Source organism: Onychomys torridus, chromosome 8, assembly GCF_903995425.1.
Source record: "Onychomys torridus chromosome 8, mOncTor1.1, whole genome shotgun sequence".
Classification (NCBI taxonomy): domain Eukaryota; kingdom Metazoa; phylum Chordata; class Mammalia; order Rodentia; family Cricetidae; genus Onychomys; species Onychomys torridus.
Window position 1 is genome coordinate 22,513,272 of NC_050450.1, and position 27,871 is coordinate 22,541,142.

The 27,871-nt window shown below is 41.9% G+C and overlaps 1 protein-coding gene across 5 annotated transcripts in view; it reads right to left on the reverse strand.

Annotated features, from left to right (window-relative positions):
* Positions 1–10,558: 10,558 nt before the first annotated feature.
* Positions 10,559–27,871, reverse strand: part of Kcnip1 (potassium voltage-gated channel interacting protein 1) — a 405,992-nt gene continuing 388,679 nt past the window's right edge. For all 5 annotated transcript variants that reach the window (XM_036197224.1, XM_036197226.1, XM_036197227.1 and 2 more), the window contains 3 exons: positions 15,502–15,606; positions 14,122–14,184; positions 10,559–11,424 (listed from right to left, as the gene is read on the reverse strand). In XM_036197224.1, the coding sequence (XP_036053117.1) occupies positions 11,377–11,424; positions 14,122–14,184; positions 15,502–15,606 (216 nt within the window). In that variant the 3' untranslated portion in view covers positions 10,559–11,376. The remainder of the gene's footprint in view (positions 11,425–14,121; positions 14,185–15,501; positions 15,607–27,871) is intronic.

Genomic DNA, 27,871 nt, shown 5'->3' on the forward strand with positions numbered 1-27,871 from the left:
TTTTTCCTTTATTCTGTTAATGTGCTAAAATACACAGTTTTAAAAAGATATTAAACTAGTTTTGTGTTCTTGAGACAAACTCCACTTGGTTATATGACATGTCATTATATATTTAACATCACTGTATTTGATCTGTAGTCATTTTGTCTATGCTTATGAGAGATATTAATCTTCAACTCAAATAGCCTTATTGTATGTTTGCAGCAGGTAAATACTGGCCTTCTTTGTCAAGACAGGGTTTCTCTGTGTAGCTTTCCGCCTTTCCTGGAACTTACTCTGTAGTCCAGGTTGGCCTCGAACTCACAGAGATCCGCCTGGCTCTGCCTCCTGAGTGCTGGGATTATAGGCGTGTGCCACCACTGCCCGGCAACTACTGGCCTTCTAAAATAGTTTGGACTATATTCTTTCATCTTCTATTTCAGGAAACAATTTATGATGCATTCATCTTATTTTTCTTTAAATATTGGATGGAGGGGTGGGCAGTGGTGGCAGGAAAAGACATTGGGAAAACATGTAGTCATGCAAAATAATCAAATCAAATCTTTATTTCCAACATAAAAAATCAATTTATAATTGATCAAAATTTAAATCTAAAATGTAAAACATAAAATTGAAACTATTAGGAGATAGAAGTTTCTTGGTACTGATTGGAAATAATTGTTTGGATATAACCCAAAGCCCAGTGAGCAAAATCAGAACTATGTAAAAGGATCTCATCAAGCTCCATTCATTTGAATAACAAAGAAAATGGTCAACAGAGTGGAAAGACAGCCTACAGAATTGGGGAAAAATTGAAAACTATATATCTGATAAGAAGTGTATGTACAAGAGATATAAGAAATCCAAACAATCCCAAAGGAAGAAAATATGCAACCCCAAACTTACAAATGGACAAAGAACATGAGTAGATATTATTTTTAAAAATATACAAATGACTAATGGTTGTCTTAAAAGTATTCATCATCACTCATCATAAGGGAAATTCAAATCAAAATCACAATGAGACATTATGTTAAACCTGTTAGAAAGGCCATAATAAAAAAGACAAATATTCCAAGTATTGGGGAAATGTAGAGAAAAGGGAACCCTTATGCACTACAATCACTGTAGCAAATAGAGTAGGGTTTCCTCAAGGATGTAAAAATGAAGCTACCATAAGAACCAACAATTTTACTTCTTGATCTATTCGGTGGTTTGAAAGAAATGGGCCTCAAAAGGGAGTGGTACTAAGAGGAGGTAAGGCCTTGTTGGTGTAGGTGTGGTCTTGTTAGGGGAAGTGTATTACTATGAGGTGGGATTTGAGATCTCATATATGCTCAAGATACTACCCAGGGTCTGAGAACACTTCCCGTTGCCTGCACAGATGTAGAACACTCAGAATTGGTTTTACCTTCTTTGATCACGAACAATTCTGAAGGGTGCAATGTTTTTAATATACTTAGTTACTGTCTATTTTCCCTTCTCCCTGTTACAGAGCCAGAGCCTGTTAGCATTACCGGGCCAGTCCCCACCCTCCCCTGCCCCTGGAAACAGGGTGGAGGACCTCCTTAGTCTCAGAGTCCACTCCTTAATGAGCTTAAATAGCATGTGACAACTTATCAATATAAAGTACATTATCTCACGACACATCCTGAGTGCTAGTTGTCTTGAAATTTCTGCCAAGAATTCTGTGCATTACTTTTGAATTCAGCCTCACTGAAGTCCTCAGAACACAGGCAGCACTCAGCTAGATTAGAAGATGAAAGGCCCCTGGCAGAGCTCTCTATAGAGTCGCTGTCCCCCTTTGAAACCTCAGGAATCGGGCCTCCACTCTCTGCATTTCCGTCAGCATTCTGGTTTTCCACATCCCCACAAGAGTGTCCCTTGAGCTCTGCTTACCATAGAGGATTCTTGGTGTCTCTAGCTCTCATCTCCAAATCTTTCCACATTCCTTCCATAAACCAGTTTCAATGGCCTAAGAACCACATAGTCAGGTCATCATAGCAACAGCCTCACTCACGGGTACCGACTTTCTACATTAATTATTCTTCTTGTTGCTGTGATCCAACAAAAGCAGCTTGACTATTGGGCCTTTGTGAAAAACTCTCCCCTTCCAATGCCAATGGGAATTGAAAGCCCAATAGGGCCAGCTTGGCAAGCATTAATGTAAGCCATGTGATTAGATTCTCCAGAAGGTAATGTATGGTAACTGCTTTTTCAAGTATGGTTGAGAACGTGTCACCCAGACACCTAGGAGATTAAGGATAACACTGAAGATCACTGACCTCCATTTATTAACAGTAGCATGCCAGCTAAGCATTTTCATTCTCACAATCCTATTCAAGCTGGAGCAGTACCTACTTCTCAGGAGTGGCTCTGTGCAACATTTTTTGGCCTCCTGAAATTCATTTAGCCCCCTTTGAAGATACCTTAAAATTTGTGAGTCTGAATGTAGCCATTATGAGACCATTAGTTCTGTTTCTTGTGAGATGCCTGTTTTTCCTTTATGGTTCTTAGTTATTCTTTTGCAGAGCTGCCAGCTTAAGTTGTGCTGGGATCAAGAATAATGGGCCTCAGCAGTTCCTGGAGTTCAGTGTTCCTGGAGTTGTGTCCATGCCAATGGATACACACATGCTCCAGAAGAGAATTTGACATCACTGCTGCCGTTGTTGCTGTTATAACAGTGACGACCACTGCTACTACTGTTTTGGGGATTGACATTTCATAATTGGTTACTACAGCTAGCACAGTGGAGACCCTGGCAGCAAAAGTAGCTACCACAGTTGATTAATTTTTCATTCTATTGGGCATGACAAATTTAAATCAATAGTTATATACATTTCAATTGGCATTGAAAGTTAAACATTTACAAACTCAAGATCCATTTGCTCTCGGGATACCATCTTACAAGGACTCCAATTTGCAGTAAGGCTCATTAAGGAAGGGAATGGCTCAGTTGCCTTTAGCCTACCGGCTATGGGTGGGTTAAGACTTCTGTTGGTCTTTTCTGTGTTGAACACACAGATTGCAAGCCCAGTGCCACTTAGAGATCTTTGGCAACAGTTAACTCTGCAGCTCTCACATGATTGAGCCTGTATGATAATGAGTATTCAGAGTCGGGTAATGCCTGGGGGGTGCTCACCAACCTACATGCCTGTGTAGCCTGGACAGGTGTCTCCATAATAGGTAAGGTGACCTGCTGACATCCCATGCAACCTAAGTCAGAAGCTCATTTTTTAGTAAAAGCGGGGGGGGGGGGTGTCCTATAGGGCTCTGGCCCATGTTTTGGGTAACTGTTGCCTTGCTTGCTGACCTTGACCTTGATATCCTCGTTATGCTAATTCCCTGCGAGATTCCACACTCCTGAATGCTTAAGGGAAGTTCCTTGTCTGTGTATCCAGCATAGTGGGTGCTAACAGCTTAGATGCAAGATTGCAAAACATCAGGAGTGGGGTTGGGGATTTAGTTCAGTGGTAGAGCGCTGGCATGGCAAGCACAAGGCCCTGGATTTGATCTTCAGCTCCAAAAAACAACAACAACAAAACAACAACAACAACAACAACAAAACATCAGAAGTGAACTTCTGTTCTCTGGGATTCTCCCATTGTGCTGTAAGCCTGTATTTAAGACCTCCTCCCTCCTTCAATAGACAGCATTCATAAAAAAAAGGAGAAGAAGAAGAAGAAGAAGAAGAAGAAGAAGAAGAAGAAGAAGAAGGAGAAGAGGGAGAAGAGGGAGAAGGAGGAGAAGGAGAAGAAGGAGGAGGAGGAAGAGGAGAAGGAGGAGGAGGAGGAGGAGGAGGAGGAGGAGGAGGAGGAGGAGTCAAGATCATGATGGATAAACCCACAGAGACAGCTGACCAGTGCTGGTTGGAGCTCACTGACTCTGGACTGACAGCCTGGGAACCTGCATGGGACCGAACTAGACCCGTTGAATGTGGGTGACAGTTATGTGACTCGATCTGTTTGTGGGGTCCCTGGCAGCAGGACCAGGACTTATCCCAGGTGCATGAACTGACTTTTTGGAGCCCATTCCCTGTGGTGGGATACCTTGCTCAGCCTTGATACAATGGGAAGGGGCTAGGCTCTCCTTCAACTTGGTATGCCAGACTTTGTTGACTACCATGGGAGGCCTTACCCACTCTGAGGAGTGGATGGGGGTAGAGTGGGAGGGGGGTGAGGAGGCGGGAAAAGGGAAGGGAGGGGGATCTGGGGTTGGTATGTAAAATGAAAAAAAAATTAATAAATAAATATATTAATAAATAAAGCAGCTTGAGGAATCCTTTATTTTACCTCACAGTTTAAAAGGGGATGCAGTCCATTATGCTGGGACAGTGAGGCAGCGGGAGGATGAGAATGTCGGCCATGCCGCCATGGCCACGTTTGCATTCAGGAAGTACAAAGTGATGAATGTGAATGCTGGTGCTCTCCTCACTTTCTTCTCAACAAGTCTAGGACCCCATCCCGTGGGACGGTGTGCCCACATTTCGGGTAGGACTTCACTCACTCCCCAGTTAAACCTTTCTGGAAATGCCCTCAGAGATACTCCCAGAGGTTTATCTCTTATATGATCTAAATACAATCGAGTCGACAACGAAAATTACCCACCACAGCACATCAATAAGTTATCAAATTACCAGTGTGAGTTACTATTTTTCAGTTGCTGCTGATAATCGCATAGCATCATGGTACACTACGGTTCTTTGTTAGTGGAAAAGAGCAGTGCAGAGTTTGGGAACCTTTAGGTCAAGTTCAACTCTTATGCTTTCTTTCGTTTGCTCTGCATAGTATCTTAACACTTGCTTGGCATCCAATGGGGAGATTTTATTTACAAGTCCAGATTTTCAGTTTTCTTGAAACTGGTTAGGTCCAATAGCACCGTATCCACAATCCAAGATGGTGGCAATCCCTAGGTGTGTGTCTTAGCTGCCTCCCTTACACTGAGCCTGGTGTCCTGCATTGGCACTGGGTTAATCTACTTGACTCCAGGTACACACTGCACTTGAGACTTCCTGGGCTAGTGATTCAGAACAGTTCTGAATTAAAATGCCCCTTTTACCAATTAAGGTTATTTGATCATGCTGGCTATGTAACCTCTGTGCCATGGTTTCCTTATTAGTAAACAGGGATAATGATACAACCATGCTCAGGGGGGTGAGGATGGAGTGGTGTGAACTTAGGAGGTAAACTATTTAGCATATAGTAAGTATGCAATGAGTAGCTTGTACTTTTATATTCTGAGCTTGAAATAGACAGCAGAGCGGTGTGGTAGATGTGAAGCTGAACTCTCCTGTCCAGCTCTACTCCCACCTCACTGTGTTGCTGTGAGTTTGTGTTGTCTCAGATGTCATATGAAATAGTAGAGTGGTGTCCTCGATTCTTCTTTCCAGCTGCTATGACAAGATGCCCTGAACAAAGAAATGTAGGAAGAAAAGAGTTTGTTTTAGCGTGCAGGTCCAGGTTACAGTCCATCATGGCAGGGGCATTGGAGCAGTGGAAGCTGGAGCGAGCTGGTCACCTCACATTCATAATCAGAGAGCAAAGAACATGTGTAGGCTTGTGCTCAGCTCTGACTTCGCTTTTATGCAGTTCAAGATTGCCTGCTTTGGGAATGATGTCACTCATAGTAAGTGGGTGTTTGCACCTCAATTAATGTCACCAAGATAAAACCCCATAGACATGCCCATAGACCAACCTGATCTACACAATACCTCATGGAGATCCTTTCACAGGTGATTCTAGGTTTTCTCACGTTGACAATTAAAACTAACCATTACAGACAGCATATGCCAAGATGTAGATTACAGAAGATCCAAGTAAACTTCCTTCTTTATTTCTTCATTAAGAATGTTTTTATTCATTTTACATACCAACCACAGATCACCTTCTCATCCCTCCTCCCGCTTCCCACTCCAGCCTCCCCCGCAACCCACCCTCTATCTCCTTCTCCAAAAAGGTAAGGCCTCCCATGGGGAGTCAGAAAAATCTGGTACATTCAGTGCAGGCAGTTCCAAGCCCCTCCCCCTGCATCAAGGCTGTGCAAGGTGTCCCACCATAGGGAATGCATTCCAAAAAGCCAGCCCAAGTAAACTTTCTAAAGCAGTGAAAAAAGGATTTGTTAGTATTTGTTGATGCATGTTCCCCAAACACTAGAGGTGAATGTAGCATCACATGAAGCTTGTGCTAGCAATTCAATGACATGATCAAGAATCCACTCTTCACAGGGCATGGTTGTACATACCTTTAATCCCTGCACTCAGAGGCAGAGACAAGTGGATCTCTATAAGTTTGAGGCCATCCTGGACTACATAGCAAGCTCCAGGTTAGGCAGAGAACACAGTGAGACCCTGTCTCAAAAAATACACAAACAAGAAAGAGTCCACTTCTCCTCATCTCTCTGCCTCTCTGTGGCATATGTTGACTTATGTGTTGGCTTCCCTTCAGATTACAAGATGGTCAGTTGTAGATTGTGTATTTTACATTGTCCAGCCGAAAAACGAACAACATCATTGCACTGTTCTGCTCAAAAGCCCTGACACTGTTGACATTGAAATTGGTTTCTCTTTTCAGTCTATTCCCAAGCCACTCCTTGCTGCCATGGGTATGGGAGATAATGGTTGGTTTAGCCTACTTACATGTGCTTCATGAAAGAACATGCAAGTAGCTTCTTAGAACAGGAGCGTAGCCATCGCCCCAGCATTTCTTGGGTCTTCAAAGTCCCACCTACTGGAGTTGGCTGACTTCAGTGTGTCCCCAGCTCTGAGGTTTAGGCTTAGAGCACAAAGTTTGTTGCAATCTGTCAGTTGAGCTGATCCTAGTTTTGATGCGGAAGGACGCTTAGTTTTAGCTCCTCCAAGAAACAGATGACTGTCTTTGCATGTGTTCTTGGCTTCTTGGCTTCATTTCCTGTAGAGGAGTGCTTTGGTTTGGATTTATGGACTTTTTTATGGTTTTTTGTACTCTAGCTTTCATGGCACTGGCTATCCAACACCTTCTGGTGTTTGTGTGTCATTAAAGCCAGGACTGAGCTCCAGCCTCCCTTGGAAATAAAACTGGTATGGATTTTAGAGGCTGGCTAAACCCACTTCCAGCTATGTGAGTGTTTCCAGGAATCGTCTTTCCATCTGCAAAACAGATTCCTGGGAAACCTGGCTCACAGGGCTGCTATGGAGCTTGTGCTGGTTCGCTTTCTGGTCCTATAACAAAGTCTTGTAGGCTGAGTCCTTCCTAGAGAAAAGAGATTTGTTTATAGTTTTGAAGGCTGAAAGTCCCAAGTTGGGGAGCCTCTTTGGTTCACTTTCTATAGTGAGGCTCCAATGGCAGATGGCATCATGGTGGGAAAGATCACATAGTAAGACCTGCAGGCAGAGTGTGGAGAGCAGTCAGGCTTGCTCTTCTATAACAAATCTGTCTCAAGAACTAACTAAAGTCCTGTGAGAAGTGCATAAACTCTTTCCAAGAGCAGCACAGTTAGCTAATGACCTGGTTACCGTGAAACACCCTTCCTCCATCTTAAATGCTCTAACGCCACCTGATATTTCCGTAGTAAGACCATAGTCCCAACATATAATTATTTAGGTGTGTGTTGGGGCACAAACATATCCAAACCATAGCAAGATTCAAAATATGTGCATAGAGGATTTCTTAGCTGGAGGTAATGTCAAGCTGAGCTATCTGCTCTTCAGAGGCATATCATTTCCTACCCTGTATAAAGTATCCACTCTTACCTCTATCATGATACAGTCTTACTCTCTTCATTGATAATCATTTTGTTACATTTCCTCCCACTAGAATATAAGGCTCATGAAAGCAAGACACATATCTATTTGATTGATTGTAGGTCACTACTGTGGAAAATTGAGGGCAGTGTTACTGAAGATGCTAGGAGACAGAAGAGACCTCCAAGATCCCCTACTGAGGGGGAAACGATGTGGGGTATTAATCCGCCAACTCCCAATGATCATAGGGTTAGGACCTCTCATTACAGACACCGATGACCTATTTCTTCTGCCCTTCCCTGCCCACAGGCAGCGTGGGACTCTCACGGCCAGAGCCACAGCACTAGGTCTTTACACTTGCAGTTGGTAGCAGCTGGGCCCACCTGCACAGCCATGGTGAGTGCCAAGGGAATGTGGATGAGGCAGCCGCCCTATCTATTACACAGATGACTGGCAAATGTTGTTCATTTTTGGGTGGCTCAGGAAGACAAGCTTGAGACAGACTTTGTGTTCTCAGTGTCACAATATGCTGCCAACCCAGGACAGCCTTTTCCTTCTGTCTGATTAGTAATTCAAAGAATGTTTCGAATCTCTCCACTGTAGCTTCTGTCTGAACATCCTGAGGATGCTCAGGACTCACTCTAGCTTCTGATGTGTGGCCTGGTTAACACAGGGATAAAGGTACCAACCCTTCCTTTAGCCTAGAGTGGAGCTTCAACCTCAGGTGCACAGTGGTGTACCCTAGGAGCTGTAAAGTAGACTGATGCTCAGGGCACCATTAGAGATCCTGACCCAGTCCATCTGGGATAATGATTCTGCATTTAGCACTTCAAAAAGTGCCCCCTTCTCTGCTCCCTAGGAGATTATGATATAGTATGAAATGCTCACTACACCAGCATCTAATGCAAGCATCTTTGAAGGTCAAATTATCTAGCTTCATGCCCAGCTTGATTTGGTGGTTTATGATGTTATTAGGGGCTCAATTTCTTTTATTACTATACTTCTACCTTGCCTTGTATGATTGGTACTAGCTTCATTAGCCCTTTGGTTGGCAGAAAAATGTTTGGAATTCCTAAAGAGTTACCAGCACATCCTGGGGTACATTCTTCCTTTTGATGCCCAGAGAAGAGAATATCCTTGTCCTGTTATTTCCAGTACAAGTTTTGAGATTTATGCTGTTTAAGCTACCCTAGGCCTCATTCCACCATGACTCAGTTGTTATGACCACGAGTGATTCAGGTCATAAGTTCCGTTCTAGCAATGGATAGGGTCAGTTTCTCATCTTAGTACAGTATGCACACTACTTTTTGGGCAATATCTACATATGCTGACGTCCAGGCCTCATCTTCATTGATTATTTTTGACATTGGGTGGGGCACAGGCATTGGTAGTTTTTAGAAGTTCCCCAGGTGGCTCTGAGGTGCAGCTAGGGCAGAGAACCACTGGCCCAGGCTTCACACAGCTTAGTGATGCAGCGTGGATCACATAAGAAGGGCCATGAGTGTAGATGCTTAGCATGGGTCCAGAGAACACCTGATTGGGGACAAATCACACGTCTAGCAATCTTATAGGGTCATATGACTGCACTTAAGACACTCAAATAGAGGAATAAAGCTGTGGACCAAATAGTTCCCAACTGTGAAAGGAGAAAGCCAACGGCCACCACACTGGAAGTAACTCACGCACACAGGTGCTGTGGTGGCCTGTCCCTGCAATCGGTCCACAGCTGTTAATGTGTCTTGTCTAACAGCTTCCTCATTTGATAAATGACTTTGAAGAATATCCATGTGTCATGGTTTTGTCAATTTGACACAAACCTAGACATACTTGGGCAAAGGTATCTCAGTTGAAGAATTGCCTCCACTTGACTGGCCTATGGCATGCCCCTGGGGGACATTTCCTTGATTGCTGATTGCTGTGGAAGGGCCTAGCCCATTGTGGATGATGCCACCCTTAGACAATGGGACCCAGACTGTTGAAGAAAGGCAGCTGAGCTTGAGCTTCTGAGTGAGCTAGGAAACAAACCAGTAAGCAACACTTTTTTCATGGCGTCTGCTTTGGTATCTCCTGATGATAAACTGTAAAGTGTAAGATGAAATAGCCCCTTTTCTTCCCAAGTTGCTTTTGACCATGGTGTTTCTCACTGTAACAAAGAATAAACTTTGACACTATATCTCTCTTAGCTGATTACAAATGATTGAGATTTGTGGTAAATGCTCCCAGTTTCTTGGATCAAGAGGAATCCTCTCACAGACTGGGAGTGCCATATGAGGAAGATCCCCTTACCTCTCTGAGCTTCAGAGTCCTCAAAAATAAAACCAAGAATTTACTTCTGGAATGTTCTACCATGAGCATGAAATAAGAGAATGCCTATAACACTTGTAATGCAGCCCTTGGCATATAATAATGCTTCCTTAAATCTTTTCAAGGATGTTCTTGTTAGTGTGGTATCACTGGGAAAACTAAGATACATGATGCTGAACCCAAGTAATGATTTTATGGTTATAAGATGAAATGCCTTGGTCAGTCTTTGGACTCCTCACCATCAGCAGAGAGACCTGGTCCTTCTTTTCAGCTCTGTATCCTCACCTGCACCACATGGGGCTCTGGGCTCTCAATCTTGGAGTCTTGGGAGGGGCAATCTTGTCAGAATGGAGGTGTTCTGAAAGGCTTTGTCTTGAAGTTGCACTTGTGTATGACCACAGTATTTGCATTTGAATGGGATGCTACTGAGGATGGTCTTAGGGTGATGGCACTGTAGCCCCAAGAGACTACTAGCACCCAAGGCCGAATGAATGGATTAATTATCCATCCCTTGCCATAACTTACCTCTCCTGAGCAATGGAGTCATGGAAGAAATGATTGAGAGTGTACGAAATAGTTCTGTTTATTGATTAGAACAGGGTATAAAAGTACAGCATTTCACAGGCATTCTGGACTTTCTGGGAGGGACATGCAGTGCCGGGCTTGAGCAGAGGATGGAGAGGAGGGATAGACCACGGGGCAGTGGTCCTCCTCCTGGACATGTGAAGAGACTTGCTCTATGAGTGCAGATGCTAGTGTGGGAGAATTATTAGTTCCTACCTCTGGAAACAAAAGACATGGGCAGTTTGGGCCATCTGACGACACCATGCTTAATAATTCAGTCCTATTCTACATGTGTTAGGTGCTGCCTCTCCCAATCTTATCACGATAAACTCTAATTGTTCTATAGAACACTCTTTCTTCCCCCAGAGGAAGAGAAACAGGCACATTGGCTTGGGAGGCCATCAGAGGATGGTGGACATTTGGCTCAGGTCCTCTGGCTTCCGGATTCATCAAGGTCTGCCTGCCTTGGAGGCAGTGAGTTGGGGACATGTAAGCATAAAATTATGCACTACTGTTTAAGCTCAAGCAGAGGGGCCTTCCACAGGGAAGCAGCATGAAGAGATGGGCATGCTTCTGAAACAAACTCAGGTTTCATCTGTCTCTCTCAAGAGGAGGAAGGAGAAAAGAGTTGGCAATCAGAGACTGAGCCACACGACTCCAGGTTTTGTAGAAAGTCTTCAGCAGAGAAGTCTTCCAAAGTGTAAAAGGTATTTCTGTCCCAAGAGTTGGTGTGTAAAGTCAGAATAAGGGCAGATCAGGGCATCCAGGTGTTTGCTCAGTGTGTCTGAGGGCAGGATGGCGAGAGTCCTTAGTTACATGACGTTTTGGAACAGCTGTAGAGATCTCATGATGTTGTCATCCTGGGAATAGAGTGGTGGGAGAGAAGATGGTTAGAGCTGTTGGAGGCTCAGGACTCGGGCAAATCTCAAGAGTGGGGCTCCCGTGCTAAAGGAAATCCATGGCAGCATCACAAACAAGGCACAAAGCGAAGATCTAGCTCGTGCTTTGGCATTCAGGAGAGAAAAATGATCCAGTGGATCAATGCGTTGTTTTTCTTTAAGATGCTCTGTCAGTGTGGTGTATAAAATGATTTTCCACATCTGTGGAGATGATCACAGCTTTTCTTGTTTATTCTATTATCGTGATTAATTACAGTGACTAATTCTTGAATGTTAAACTAACCTTGCAACTTCTCATCTTAGGGTTATGACAGCCTCATCAATCAAGCTGAGGCAGTCCTCTTTTATTCCCTATTCCTTGAGATTAGTATCCTTTCTTCCTCAAATGTCTGCAGGAATGCATGCCATTTAAATCTGTTATTTTCCCTGGGGTAAAGTTTTAAATTACAGATTCAATGTCTTTGAGACAGGGTTTTTTACATTTGTGTTTTCTTTTTTTTGTTAAGTTTTGATAAGCTGTGCTTTGTAAGGAATTCATACATCTTATGCAAATTGTCGAATTTATTGAAGAATAAATAATTATCTTTTAAAATCGGTAAAACTGATAGTAGATGTTATTATTTTTTATTTTTGATGTCAGCAATTTGAGGATTTAAAAATATTTCTCTTTTTACTCAGTCTTGGTAAGCAATTATCAGTTTGTTTTGTTTTGTTTTTGAGACAAGATTTTTCTGTGTAGCATGGCTGTCCTGGAACTTGCTCTGTAGACCAGGCTGGCCTCGAACTCACAGAGATCTGCCTGCCTCTGCTTCCTGAGTGCTGGGATTAAAGGCATGCACCGCTATGCCCAGCTTTCTAAGGTAGAAATATTGAAGGTATAAAGGTCTTAGCTCTTTGCATACTAAGTACTACACTTCTACATTTTGAATTAAAATATAGTGAAAATATGAAATATTAAACTTTGTGAGATGTAAAGCAGTACTTAGGTAAAATAGTATTCAAGGAGATTGACTGTGTATGTGTGTGAGTGTGTGTAAGTGTGCATGTGTCACTGAGTTTAAGGCTGAGAAAGCAGACTTGTGATAGCGGAAAATCAACAGTGACAAGGTTGATTGTGAGGATCCGAGTCTTTGTAAGTAGCTTTCTGGAGTCAGGCAGCTTGTGTTCAAGTCTGGCAGCTTTATTTCCTGCCTGTGGTACTTCACCTGTCTGTGCCTTAGTTTCCCTGGGTATAGAGCAGCTTGAGTAGAATATCCACCTATTGTGAGGTGGTGAAGGAATGAGTTACATAAAGAATGACTGTGGAAGTTGCTTGTGTGAGGAACAAGGTTCGAACACTTCTCTCTCCAGGGAAGCAAAGTAAAGAAAGAGCACTTCTCAGGCATGGTGTTTGCCATTAGCATGACGAAGTTTAAAACCCATCTCTGTCACTCATTATAGCATGAGCCACACCTCTTAACCTTGTAGTGCCTCAGTTTTCTCTTCTTGAAATGGGTATGACAGGCTTAGATGCTTAGCCTATTCATAATGATTAAATATTAAAATATTTCTAACTCCACAGGTGAAGCGGCTGACCCGATTCTCTTCTCCACCTCAGCATCCTTCCTTCTGGCTACCTAGTTCCTTGGGATCCCCAGACAACTAACAGGTAAACACCAAGCTCAACGGGGACACTCTATGACAATGGTCAAGGTCAGTTAAAAGAGGTCAGTGTCGAGCTGGGAGGTGGTGGCGCTTGTCTTTAATCCCAGCGCTCCGTGAGTTTGAGACCAGCCTGGTCTACAGAGTGAGTTCCAGAACAGCCAGACCAGTTACACAGAGAAACCCTGTCTCAAAAAACAAAAGGAAAGGTCAGTGTTGAGCCTGTCATAATTGCTAACTCTCCGGAACACTGTCATGTGGGACATCTGCCCAGAGGTTTTTCATATGGCTGAAGCTTGATTAGTGCTCTTTGTGTTAGGGCAAGCTTAGGCTGTACTTTTGTGAAATGAGGTGGACTATAAACCTTTTAAGAAGATGAAGCAGCTATTTCCAGTTCAGTGCTCGGCAGGGGCATTTGTGTCAAGTTATTCCTGAGACTTAACCAAAGTGCGGCCCAAGGAAGAGTGCTGCAGTGTTTCCTAAGGAGTGTGCACAAGGTAAGCCTGGCCGCAGACCTGTGCAGGCCCACTGTATTTTAACCAAAGCTTCAAGGAATCTGTTCTTTACACTAGCTCTAGCAGCCTCGGAACTGAGTATTTGCGTTATGATGGCAGTTTCTAGACCCTTCTAGAGCATCTGGTTTGTAGTTTGCAAGTACACTTTTGGAAGAACTTCGGGTAATTCTATGTCCACTGGATTGAGAATCTTGCTGAAGGTCTTCCAACTGTTCCTCTCTATCTGAGGAACAGGCATAGAGGCAGTGGGAAGGAGAGGGCGACCTATTCAGAGGCAGTGGAAAGGAGAGGGCTACCTATTTGGCACATCTCATTCCATGAAGACCTTCTGGGTCTTCACACCTCCCAGACCTGTGCTGAGCAGGCCAGGCTGGGGTGTGAAGATGTTGGGCTTCTGAGTCCAGGGACCGCCAGTGTGTGAAGATTACAGATCCTTCCTCTATAGTACCCACATCCCAGATTCCCTGTCTCAGAGCAATTGTGTCCCAAGATCTGTCCTTACCTCTTGACAGGATTCAAGAAATTCATCTAAAGTTACGATGCCATCTTTATTTTTATCCATTTTCTGAAAGACACAAGAGAGAGGTCTCTAAAGAGCCTGGAATTTCACGTTTCAGACTTTTCTCTCTGTTAACTCCAGAGTTAGGATAGTCTTTGGCTAACTAGTTGGTTCTTGGTTATAGTATTATGGTCCTCATGAGCTTCCTTACATCAAAAGATTGATCCCAACACTTACCTCATTGCTACGTTGTTACTATGCTGACATCTCAACATGTAGTAGTCTGTTTCTGTTATTACAATAAAATAACTGAGGCTGAGTGCTGTATTAAGTAAAGAGGCTTCTTTTTCTTACTGTTGTAGAGGTTTAATAGTTGACACCAGTTTCTGTCTGGTGAGAGCCCCATGAAGGATGCCATCATTTTAGTGCACACGTGTGGAAGAGGTCACACAACAAAACAGGAAGCCAGAGAATGAGGAGGGGCCTGACTTGCTCTTCGAACTCAGGCTCATAACAACTACAGCAATCTCTGAGCAATGCTCCCAAGGACCTAGTCCCCTCCCATCAGGCCCCACCCATAAGGATTCCATGACCTTAAACACTGCCACGCTGAGGACTAGGCTTTCAAGAACCTTGGGCATACACCCAAACCAAAGCACATGTGTCCCACACACTTTTCACTGGTCTCTCTATCTGGCAGAAAGAACACTGGGTACAGAAGGTTCTGGTCCATTTCTGCAGATTTTCTGTGCAAAGTTTCAAGATATCAGAGAGACCTCTTTTCCTAGCTGCAAAGTGGGAGGCCTGGGTTAGAGTGAGCTGACTTTTTTTTAAATTTAAGATTTATTTATTTTATTTGTGAGTGCTCTGCGTGTATGACTGTATACCAGAGGGCATCAGATCCCACTATAGATGGTTGTGAGCCACCACGTGGCTGCTGGGAATAGAACTTAGGACCCCTGAAAGAGCAGCCAGTGTTCTTAACCACTAAGCCATATCTCCAGACCCAATCTGGGCATTTTTTAGTACTCTATATTGTAAGATTTTTTTAAAATTAAGGATGTGACTTCTCCACTCAATCACTAGCAGTATGCACCCATCCTTTACTAGATCAAGACTGAACTCCTCCACTTAAGGATCTGGCAGCCTGGCTTACCCTAGTTTCTTATTCCCCTTTGCAGCCCAGACAAATGTGCTCAGTAAATACACAGATGCAATGAATGACGTCTTCTCTACTCAGGTTCTGCGAGAATTTTTATGGAATCTACCATTTATAGTCAATGATAACATGCTCTCTGCTGTCTTCTGTAACATACACTGGTCTGCCTCACGGGAGCATCTCCTGGTCCGTCAGTATAAGCCTTTGCACAGGTGCATACATACCTGGAAGAAGACATCCACATGCTGCCTGGGAGTGTCTTCTTTGAGCACAGGATAGGTGTATTTCCCCATCATGTCATAGATGGCTTTGACTATGTCCATCATCTCCTGGAAGGGGACATGGAGGCACACACTGTTGGGACCATGAGGTTAAACCTTCTTAGGGGACAGAATTTAGGGTGTTTTAGGGTTCCCCTTGCCAACCAGAGTGACTAAGAGGACTGTTTTAAATAGATGAATAGGAGCTAGAGGTCAACTCCCTCCTCAAGAAAGCGGGGTGGGGGGGGGAGGGGACTCCTCCCTGCCTTCAGATGTCTTGGGCAGTTACCTCTTCTTGCTTTGTCCTCAGGAGGGACCGCATTGGATTCCCCATTCACAGACTGAGACAATGAAGCATGAGACAATGACTTAAAGGTAAATGAAGATTTAGACTAGGCTTTTAAACACTCTCGCGGGATCTGTTGCTATTTTAAGTTAAGAAAAAAAGGAGCCAACATAAGGATTGTTGACAGGACGCTTGGGGTTTTCTCTAAACTTATAATTAATAATTTTAAACTTACAGAAAAGTTGTAAAACTAATACAGAGGGATCATGTATACCTTTTACCCAGTTTTCCTTAATATTAAAACTTGTAAAACCAGCCGGGTGGTGATGGCGCACGCCTGTAATCCCAGCACTCAGGAGGCAGAGGCAGGTGGATCTCTGTGAGTTCGAGGCCAGCCTGGTCTACATAGTGAGTTCCAGGACAGCCTCCAAAGCTACAGAGAGAAACCCTATCTCGAAAAACAAAAAACAAAAAAAACTTGTAAAACCGCAGAAAAAGAATCAAAACCAGGAAATTAACACTGCTACACTATTACTGGCTAAACCATAGAGTTTATCCATATCTCATCCATTTTTCCCATTGATGCTTTTCTACTCAAGATTATACTTTGTGTCGAGCTGTGTGTTCTTCATGTTTCCAGTGCCTTGAGACATATGATGGGGATGCTGGCCAGTTGTTTTGTAGTTGGTTAGCTTGGGCAAGACTCTGTAGAAGTGATGGATGTTCTATGATGTCAGTGCACTGTCAGGGAGGTAGGTGGTGTGGCTATATCTTGTAATAGGTGATTACTTGACTGCTTGATCAAAGAGTTGTGGTCTATTAACACACCTTGGCAGCAAATGTGATCACTATGGTATTTGTTTGGTGACAATTCTCTGTTACCTTTAAAAAGTTACTGTTTCAGATTAGAAAGTCCTCCATGACTCTGTTGGCATTTTAAACTAGGATGGGGACAGCAGCTGACACCCACGGGTACTTGAGGCTCCTTAAGTAGGTGACCAGTGACGGTAGACGTACTGCCTATCTCCTTTTGTTAATGTATTTAGTTCTTTGGACTTGTGGACATCTATTATATGTTGTTGGTGACAATCCAATATTATCATGTTTTATTTTGTTGATTAATTTGCCCTAGTTTGGACTTATTAAAACTCCTCTAGGCCGATGCCTGTAGCTATTTGATCTGCCCCAGCCAGGATTCAGGTTCATGCTCTATTTCTCCTTTCCCAGGACAAACAGCCCTCTAGGGAGACTGGCTCCCCCCACACTTTTTTTTTTTTTTTTTGAAAAATGTGTTTAGAAAGAATGATCTAGGTGCCATCAGGGTTACTTCTCCAGGACTCCCTCAACATACAAAACTAGGAAATGGGTTTGTACCCACATAACCATTTATTTATTATTATTATGTGTTTTAATTTTATACATCAGCCATGGGTTCCCCTGTCCTCCCCCCTCCCGCCCCCACCCCACCTTCCCCCCAACCCCTCCCCTCCATTCCTATGTCCTCCAGGACCAAGACACCCCTGGGGATTCATTTAAATCTGGTGGATTCAGTACAGGCAGGCCATTCCCCTCCTTCCAGGCTGAGCATGTGTCCCTGTGTAAGCCCAAGGATCCAAACAGCCAGCTCATGCACTAAGGGCAGATCCTGGTCCCACAGCCTGGGTGCCTCCCAAGCAGATCAAGCTATTCAATTGTCTCACTATTCCAGAGGGCCTGATCTAGCTGGGGGCTCCACAGCCATTGGTTCATAATTCATGTGTTTCCATTGGATTGGCTATTTGTCCCTGTGCTTTTTCCAATCTTGGATTCAACAATTCATGCTCTTACAGTACCTTTCTCGACAGTTGGACACCTGGAGCTCCACCTGGGGCCTGGCTGAGGATCTCTGCATCCACTTCCATCAGTTATTGGATGAGAGTTCCAAGACGACTGTTAGGGTGTTTAGTCATCTGATCACCAGACTAGGTCAGATCAGGCTTTCTCTCAACCATTGCCAGCAATCTACAGAGGATATATCATTGTGGGTTTCTGGGGACCTCTCGAGCACTCTGCCTATTCCAGAAAAAACTACAGAAATCCTACAATCTCATGGAAACTGAATAATGCTCAACTGAATCACCAATGGGTTAAGGAAGAAATAAAGAAAGAAATTAAAGACTTCCTAGAGATCAATGAAAATGAATAAACCACATACCCAAACTTATGGGATACTATGAAAGCAGTGCTAAGAGGGAAATTCATAGCACTGAATGCCCACATAAAGAAACTGGAGAAATCTCACGTTAGTGACTTGACAGCACACCTGAAAGCCCTTTAACAGGAAGAAGCAAAGTCTCCCAGGAGGAATAGATGCCAGGAAATTATCAAATTGAGAGCTGAAATCAATAAAATAGAAATAAAGAGAACAATACAAAGGATTAATGAAACAAAGAGTTGGTTCTTTGAGAAGATCAACAAGATAGACAAGCCCTTATCCAAACTAACCAAAAGACAGAGAGAGAGCATCCAAATTAACAAAATCAGAAATGAAAAGGGGGACATAACAACGGACAATGAGGAAATCCAGAGAATCATCAGGTCATACTTCAAAAACCTCTACTCCACACAACTGGAAAATCTAAAGAAATGGATAATTTTCTGGATAGGTACCACATACCTAAGTTAAATCAAGACCAGATAAACCATTTAAACAGTCCAATAACCCCTAAGGAAATAGAATCAGTCATTAAAAGTCTCCCAACCAAAAGAAGCCCTGGACCAGATGGTTTCACTGCAGAATTCTACCAGATCTTCAAAGAAGACTTAATACCAATACTCTTTAAATTGTTCCACACAATAGAAACAGAAAGTATATTACCAAACTCCTTCTATGAGGCTACAATTACCCTGATTCTTAAACCAAACAAAGATGCAACAAAGAAAGAGAACTACAGACTGATCTCCCTCATGAACATTGATGCAAAAATACTCAATAAAATTCTGGCAAACAGACTCCAAGAACACATCAAAACAATTATTCACCATGATCAAGTAGGCTTCATCCCAGGGATGCAAGGGTGGTTCAACATACAAAAGTCCGTCAATGTAATACACCATATAAACAAACATAAAGAAAAAAACCACATGATCATCTCACTAGATGCAGAAAAGGCATTTGACAAAATCCAACACCCCTTCATGATAAAGGTCTTGGAGCGATCAGGAATACAGGAAACATACCTAAACATAATAAAGGCAATCTACAGCAAGCCAACAGCCAACATCAAATTAAATGGAGAGAAACTCAAAGCAATACCACTAAACTCAGGAACAAGGCAAGGCTGTCCCCTCTCCCCAACTTATTCAATATAGTACTTGAAGTTCTAGTCAGAGCTATAAGACAACATAAGGAGATTAAGGGGATATAAATTGGAAAGGAAGAAGTCAAGCTCTCCCTATTTGCAGATGACATGATAGTATACATGAGTGACCCCCAAAATTCAACCAAGGAACTGATACAGCTAATAAAAACCTTCAGCAACATAGCAGGATACAAAATCAACTCAAAAAAATCAGTAGCCCTCCTATATACAATAGACAAACAGGCTGAGAAGGAAATCAGAGATACATCATCCTTTACAATAGCCACAAATGATATAAAATACCTTGGGGTTACTCTAACTAAGCATGTGAAGGACTTATATGACAAGAACTTTAAGTCCCTGAAAAAAGAAATTGAAGAAGATGTCAGAAAATGGAAAGATCTCCCATGCTCATGGATAGGCAGGATTAACATAGCAAAAATGGCGATCTTACCAAAAGCAATCTACAGATTCAACGCAATCCCCATCAAATTACCAACACAATTCTTCACAGATCTGGAAAGAATAATACTCAACTTCATATGGAAAAACAAAAAACCCAGGATAGCCAAAAGAATCCTGTACAATCAAACAACCTCTGGAGGCATCACGATCCCCAACCTCAAGCTCTACTATAGAGCTACCGTAATAAAAACAGCTTGATACTGGCATAAAAACCAACATGTGGACCAATGGAATCGAACTGAAAACCCTGACATTAACCTGCACACCTATGAACATATAATTTTTGACAAAGAAGTCAAAAATGTACAATGGAAAAAAGAAAGCAACTTCAACAAATGGTGCTGGCATAACTGGATGTCAATGTGTAGAAGGTTGCAAATAGATCCATATCTGTCACTATGTACAAAACTTAAAACCCAGTGGATCAAAGACCTCAACATAAATCCAGTTACTCTGAACCTGATAGAAGAGAAAGTAGGAAGTAGTCTTGAACGCATTGGCACTGGAGATCACTTTCTAAATATAACACCAGTAGCACAGACACTGAGAGAAACAATCAATCAATGGGACCTGTTGAAACTGAGAAGCTTTTGTAGAGCAAAGGACACAGTCAACAAGACATAGGGACAGCCCACAGAATGGGAAAAGGTCTTCACCAACCCCACATCTGACAGAGGGCTGATATCCAGAATATATAAAGAACTCAAGAAATTAGACAACAAAATGCCCAACAGTCCAATTAAGAAATGGGCTATAGAACTAAACAGAGAATTCTCCACAGAGGAAGTTCAAATGGCTGAAAAACATTTAAGGAATTGCTCAACATCCCTAATTATATGGGAAATGCAAATCAAAATGACTCTGAGATACCACCTTACACCTGTCAGAATGGCTAAGATCAAAAACACAGAAGACAGCTTATGCTGAAGAGGATGTGGAGCAAGGGGAACTCTCCTCCACTGCTGGTGGGAATGCAAGCTTGTATAGCTACTTTGGAAATCAATATGGCGCTTCCTTAGAAAACTGGGAATCCATCTCCCCCAAGACCCAGCTGTAGCACTCTTGGGCATATACCCAAGGAATGCTCAATCATACCACAAGGGCATTTGCTCAGCTATGTTCATATCAGCATTGTTTGTAATAGCCAGAACCTGGAAACAGCCTAGATGCCCTTCAACTGAAGAATGGATTAAGAAAATGTGGTACATATACACAATGGAGTACTACTCAGCAGAGAAAAACAATGACATCATGAGGTTTGCAGACAAATGGATGGATCTAGAAAAAAATCATCCTGAGTGAGGTAACCCAGACTCAGAAGGACAAATATGGTATGTACTCACTCATAGTAGGATACTAGATATAAAACAAAGATGACTAGACTGCTACACAACTCCAGGGAGGCTACCTAGAAAACGGGGCCCTAGGAAAGACCCAGGGATCACCCAGTGACAGAGAAATGGATGAGATCTACATGAACAACCTGGCCGACAGTGGGAGTAATGAAGGGCAAGATTTGAGGGAAAGAAAGCTTAGGGGAGCAGGAGATCCCAGCTAGATCAAGAACAGAGAGGGAGAACGAGGAATAACAGACCATGATCAATGAAGACCACATCTCCATTTTAAGGTATACACTTCACTAGTCTTTCACACCCGTGAGGTCATTAAGCTCTTTCCTGCTTGAGAACTTTTATCAAAGAAGGGACAGAAAGACCAGTTTTGATTGTTTGGGATTCCCATTGCTTGCAAGTATGATAAGAATATTCCAGAATGATTGCCAGGAAGATGTCTCACACTGTGTCTACCTCACCATCAATTCTGCCATCTAGAGATGTGTGATAGGAATCAGTGGTGATCATTCTGCCTACTACACCCATTATAAAAAAAGGGAGTAGTTAGTTTATTCAGCAGTGTGATGGGGAAATGTGTTGAACCAAGGTTGAAGATAGGGTGGCATAAATCCCATCTGAGCTGCCTTTCTTTAGATGTTGTGTAAAGTAGCATTTGAATATCTTAGAGTGTCATACATGGAAGTATGTATATAAGAACTGTGATGTCTACAAAATTGCTGTAATACTACAATAGTACTTTATAAAGTGATTTTTTTTGAAACATGAAATTACATACAATTGTTAATTTTGTGATTTTAAATGGTCACCTGCTATCTAATGAGGGATTAAAATCTGGGCCTGGAAAGATGGTTCAGTGGTTAAGAGTTTGTACTGCTCTCACAAAGGACCTGAGTTCTGTTCCCAGCACCATTGTTGGGTGACTCACAACTGCCTGTAACTCCAGCTCCCAGGGATCTGGCTCCCTCTTCTGGCCTCTGAGGGTACTGCATAAACCCACCCTTCCATACATTTTACATGATTAAACATAAAAATCTTTGCATATATGTTACAGTTGTATAGCTTGGTTTCCTTGTGGGACTCCTAACAGTGGGAGCAGGGGCTGTCTCTGACTCTGTTAACTGATTTGGGGACCTTTTCCCCCTATTGTGTTGACTCATGCAGCCTTAATAGGAGAGGAGGCGCCCAGTCTTACTGCAACTAGATATGCCAGAGCTGGGTGATATATAGAGGAGAGCCTGCCCTTTTCTGAAGAGAAAAGAAGAGGTGTGGATGAGGGTGGGGAGATGGAAGGTTGCAGGGAGGGACTGGTGTAGGAAGTCAGGGAAACTGAAATGGGACTGGAAAAATTAATTAATTAATTAATTAAAATTAAAATATCCAGAATCTAGACCCTTTGCGATATGGTAGAAATTCCATTATTGTTTTATTAGCTTTAGTTTCTTCATGAGTTTTAACTCCCACATCGACTAGTTCTTACTGAAGTTTCACACACTATTTGCTCACTGTGTTTATTTTTAATCTGACTGTGAGAGCACTTCATCTACTTTGGGAGATGCATACATTTATGTATAGGGCATTTTAAAGTGTGCACCGTATGCCAGATGTGATCTGAGGAGAGGCTAGTGAAGCAGATGTGAGACCTTGGTTAGCTAGTGCCTGGTAAGAAGCACCATCGCTTTCTACAAGTTACAGATGTTTCAACAGCTGTGCCACCTGCTGTCCAACTTCACTGATGGCAGTTTTTGAGGTGAAGAGTATAAAAATATTCAGAGTGACATCACCAATACCTTTCTTTGTGTTTTAATTTTAGGCTTTTCCCATTCTAAGTTTAGGTGAGACACCTATTTCCTTTTGAGGAGAGACAAAGCAGTCTCATCTTACAGCTACAATAAGTCCCTCATGAAGGGGAGCAAGGGCAGGAACTCAAGGCAGGAGCCTGCAGGCAGAAACAGAAGTAGAGGATGTGGAGGAGGCTGCTTCCTGCCTCATGAGCCACATGCCTAGTTCTCTTGCGGTTAGAAGTCACTTGTGTGCTATGACTGACTTACGTGGGAGACGTTCAGATCATTCGTTTACTGCTGAAACACCACAGACAGCCAGTTTCCCTGGAGTCATCTGTTTCACTACTCAAATCTGTTTATTCTGGTCCCAGGCTTTCTACTAGGACATGAATTACCATTGGCTCCCATCTTCCTCCTCCGCTTCCCAGTCTACCCGTTCCCCTCACCTCCTTACATAGCATCCCATAACGTGTCATAGTTCTGTTTCCACTTTTGAAAATGCTCTTTCCTATTTTCACCTGGTGACTTTCCCAATGTGCCAGTTTTCTCCCCCAAACAATAATTTTATTTTGGTTGGAAACAAATAAATTTTAAATTAGTTAGAGACAAACAGCTGTCTTTACAATATTGCCGTCTTCACAATGGACTTCCCTTCAGAAAATGGCGGGCGTCTCCATTTAGTCGTTTTTTTTCCCCTCCATTTTCTCAGAAACCTTTTTCTTCATCTGAATCACAGGTGTTTTTGAAATGCTCATGCACATTACATTTTACTGTTACATAACTGGAATATCTCAGTTTCAACTTTTAAAATAGTCATAACTGAGACATGGGCCACCCAGTTTATTTCAGCATATGTTAGTCACTGGACATGGTCTTAGCTCTACCTATTCAAGTAGTTTCTCTTGCTTTTTTCCTTCCTAAGTATAAAGTCATGTCATTGCTGATCATGGAGGCTCACACTTGTAATCCCAGTACTAAGGAGGCTGAGGCAGAAGGGTCACCATGCATTCAAGGCCTACACAGTGTGTTCCAGTCAGCTTGAGCTACAGTGTGAGACCTTGTTGCAAACAAATAAATGAATAGAAGAAAATCATGTCATTTACAAAGGCTGCCCTAGCTTTCCAGATGTGTGCTTCTGACCCACTGTACTTGAAGAGCATTCAGAAGTATGAACAGACGGTGTGGGGCAACAGCAAGCACTCTGGGCTTCATTTCCGCTGAAGCTGAGAATATCTGGGACATCACCATGAAGTGCAGAGCTGTGCAGAGGCTGGAGCACATTCTACTATGCTCATGATGTATTTTATTCCTATTTTATTAGGAGTTTAAAAAATGATCAAGGATATAGGGTAAGCTTGATGGAATATGATTTTAGAATCACATGGTTTAGTCTTTTGATGTACTGATGTGCTGAATTATTTAATAGATGTGCTCTACTATTGAATTACCTCTGCAATAAACCTGTTTCTGGTCATGCACGCTCCTTTAACTAGAGTGCTAGAATTAATTTCCCAGCACTTCGTTTTGAATTTGTGGTGTGTATTTTAAGTGAGATTGGAGTCTTGTTTTCCTTTATATGCTTTGCCAAAGTCTTTAATTTTTTTCATTCAACACATTTTGAGCACTTCCTGTTGTCTAGACACCCCTATCTTAAAATGAGATCTCCCTTTAAAAATAGGGTTTATAGGAGCATAATTTGATTACAGCAGACTCACTCATTTTAAGTGTCCCACTTGATAAACTTTGGTAAATGTACACAGCTGTACCACCTCCAGACTCAACACCTGCATTATTTTTTATCACCTCAAGAAGTTTCTATACTTTCTGCCAACCCCCTGGCATCAAGCCATTGCTGATGAAACTTTGGTCATTAAAGGCATTTTCATTTTCTAGAATTTGATGCAAATGGAATGATACTGTAAGTCTGAGCTTGTCTATATTTAATGTACATAATGGCTACAGAATCCGTGCCCACTGTTGCACGTGACAGTGATTTATTTCTTTTTCACTGCTGAGCACCCGCTGAATAGACAGACAGCAATATGTTTATCTGCCATCCTGTTGAAAGACATTTGGGTGCTGGCAGTTTGGGGGCTATTGTAGATAAAGGTGTTATGACAATGTCTGTGTAGGTATTTATGGAGTTACATATTTTCATTTTTTAAGATAAATATGTAGGGGTGGGATCTCTGGGTCATACAGTAGTTTGATGTCGATTTTATTTAAGATGCTAAAATGTTTCCTAGGAAGCAATGTTTGTACTGTTTCTCACTAGTAGAGTTTAAGTGTTTCTAACTGTCCCTCATCTTTGCCTGCATTTGAATTGTTGCTCTTTTTATTTGCAGTCTCTCTAATACATGCATAATTATAGTTTATTATAGTTTTTAAAAATCTGTATTTCTGCCAGGCAGTGGTGGTGCATGCCTTTAATCTCAGCATTCGGGAGGCAGAGGCAAGCAGATCTCTGTGAGTTCGAGGGCAGCCTGGTCTACAAAGCAAGTCCCAGGACAGGCTTGAAAGCTACACAAAGAAACCCTGTCTCAAAACACCAAAAACAAAAACAAAAAATCTGTATTTCATTGACGATTAGAGATATGGGGTAATTTTGGTTGTCTGTATTGTCCATTTACTAATATTTTCTGAAGTATCTGTTTAACTTTTAAAAATCTATTTAAAAATTTCATTGTATTACTATTATTGTATTTTAAACATTTATTTATTTGTTTATTTATTTATTGTGTTGGGATATGGAAGTCATAGTGCAAGTGTAGGGGTCAGAGGTCAGAGGTCAGTGCTTTGCTTCTAGGATTGAACTCAGGTCATCAGGCTTAGCAGCACGTGCCTTTGCTCACTGAGCAGTCTTGGTAGCCCCTCACTATCTATTATTAGTAGGCTTGTTTACCTTCTTATAACATTTAAGTATTTCTTATCTATTTGGATCTCAACTTTTTGTCATTAATAATAATTTGCAAGCCATCTCCCCAACTCTATGGCTTGCATTTCTCATTTCTTAGTGGCATTTTCTGAGAGCAGAAAATTGTAGCTTTGATGAAGAGAAACATCAAATTTTCTTTCATGATCTCTTATCATGTGTTCTAAACTATTCTTTCCTACTCCAAGGTAGTGAGGATGTTTTCTTCTATGCGTTCTTTATTACAATGGCTTTTGATTTTATGTTTATGTATATATCCACCTTGTGTTAATTTTTGCTTTCAGCATGAAGTAAGAACCATTTTTATTTTCAGATGGATGTGGAGTTGGCCCAGAACCATTTGTTCAAGATGTTGTTGGCCAAAGATTCTCTTTGGCTTCAGTGGTATTTGTTTTGAAATGACAATATGGACAAGTCTATTTATAGGAGATGCTCAAACCTAGGGTCTTACACTTGCTAGGCAAGTGCTGTGCAGCTGAGCCACAGTCCCAGGCCCCTTCTGGACATTCATCTTGATCTGGTAAGCTGAGTCTATCATGACACCAAGTCTCCAGTCTATTCTTTACTATCTTTTATGTTACTCTTGAAATAAGGTGGTTCATTTGGGTTGTTTTGCTCCTTGTATTTCCATATACATTTTAGATCAATTTATCAGTTCCTTCAAAGTGCCTGCTGGGTGTTTTGGTTATGACTACATTGAGTCTACCTACAAGTTGAATTTTTGAGACTCTCCATTTTAACATCTTGCATAGTCCAACATGGCACATCTGTTTATTTAGGCCTCAATTTTCAGCAATATTTTGTGTTTTTTTAATGTATAAATCTTACATCAATTTTGTTGCATTTATCAGAAATATTTATTTATATGGGTACTATCATAAGGGGAATTATTTCTTAACATAGTATATATTGCATTTTTAAAAATAGAGTTTCTATCTGGCTACCTTGATAAATATGTTCATGATTCTTCTTAGTAGCTTTCTGGAGTTTCCTTAGGATTTTCCATGAATTCAACCTTATTACAGATAAAAATTTAGTTATTTCCAATCTAGATCACTTTACTTTCCTCTCATTTTGTTTTTTTCTTGCCTCGTTTCCTTCTTTAATTCTTGACATTGAAAGTATACAGTATTCACTAGTGAGCAGATGTTAGCCATAGGATTTAAAAAAACCCAGTTATCAGCTATTAGGCTGAGAAAGAAATGTAGTCTTAGTTTGTTAAAAACTTTACTATGAATGAGTAGTAATTTTGTCAAGTGCTTTTTTCTGTTATTTAGTGAGTAATGTATTTTTTCTTTTTATTGTGTAAATACAGTGAATGACATGGATTTTTGAGTATTCAACCAACCTTGTATTCCTAGAATAAATCTTACTTGTTTACATGATACTATATTTTTTAATGTATTAATGTGTTTAGTTTGCTAATGTTTACAAAAAACTTGTTACATTTGTAATCATGAGAACTAAGGACAGATGTCTTCTCTATAAGACATTGTTTATTTCTAGTTTGAGAATAGCATATAGTTAGATTACAAAAAAAGTTGGGAGGTTCCTTCTGCCTCAGTTTTGTAGGGTTTGTGTTAGAAGTAATCAGAAAACCATCTGAGGGGCTTAAACTTTTCCAGGATTTTTCATGTGGATTTTATTTCTCTTAGTGACAGGAAGCTATTCAGATTTTCCTGCTGACTTTGAACCACCCTTAGTGCTAGTGTCTCTCAAAACCTCCACTTTGTACCAGCAGCTCCAGTAGGTAGAGTGGGCTTCTACTCCAGTCTTCCACCGTCTGAGCCTGACAACCTTCAGGTTCATTGTGAACCTGACAGGCTTTTCTTCATACCCCAGCCTGCAGCCACCATCAAGCTTTCCTGTCTGGAGGTCACATGGACCTCCACTTTCCTTGAGAACCCCTCTAATGGCTCTTACTTTTGCCTAGGGACTTTTCCTGGCTTTTGGGGTGACTGGTCCTGGTATGGCAATACCTTCTTAGACAGGCACCTGCTGACTCTTACTAAACACCTACCTGTCTTCCTCTGTTTTCCTACTGTTGTTCATCCCACTGCCCCACTCCATGACAGTCACTCACTGTTTGATCTCCAGTACCAGAACACTGAGTGAGTTCTCAGACCTGTGTTGGGACCACATGGCTGAATGAACATGGAACTTGGCTATTATGTACT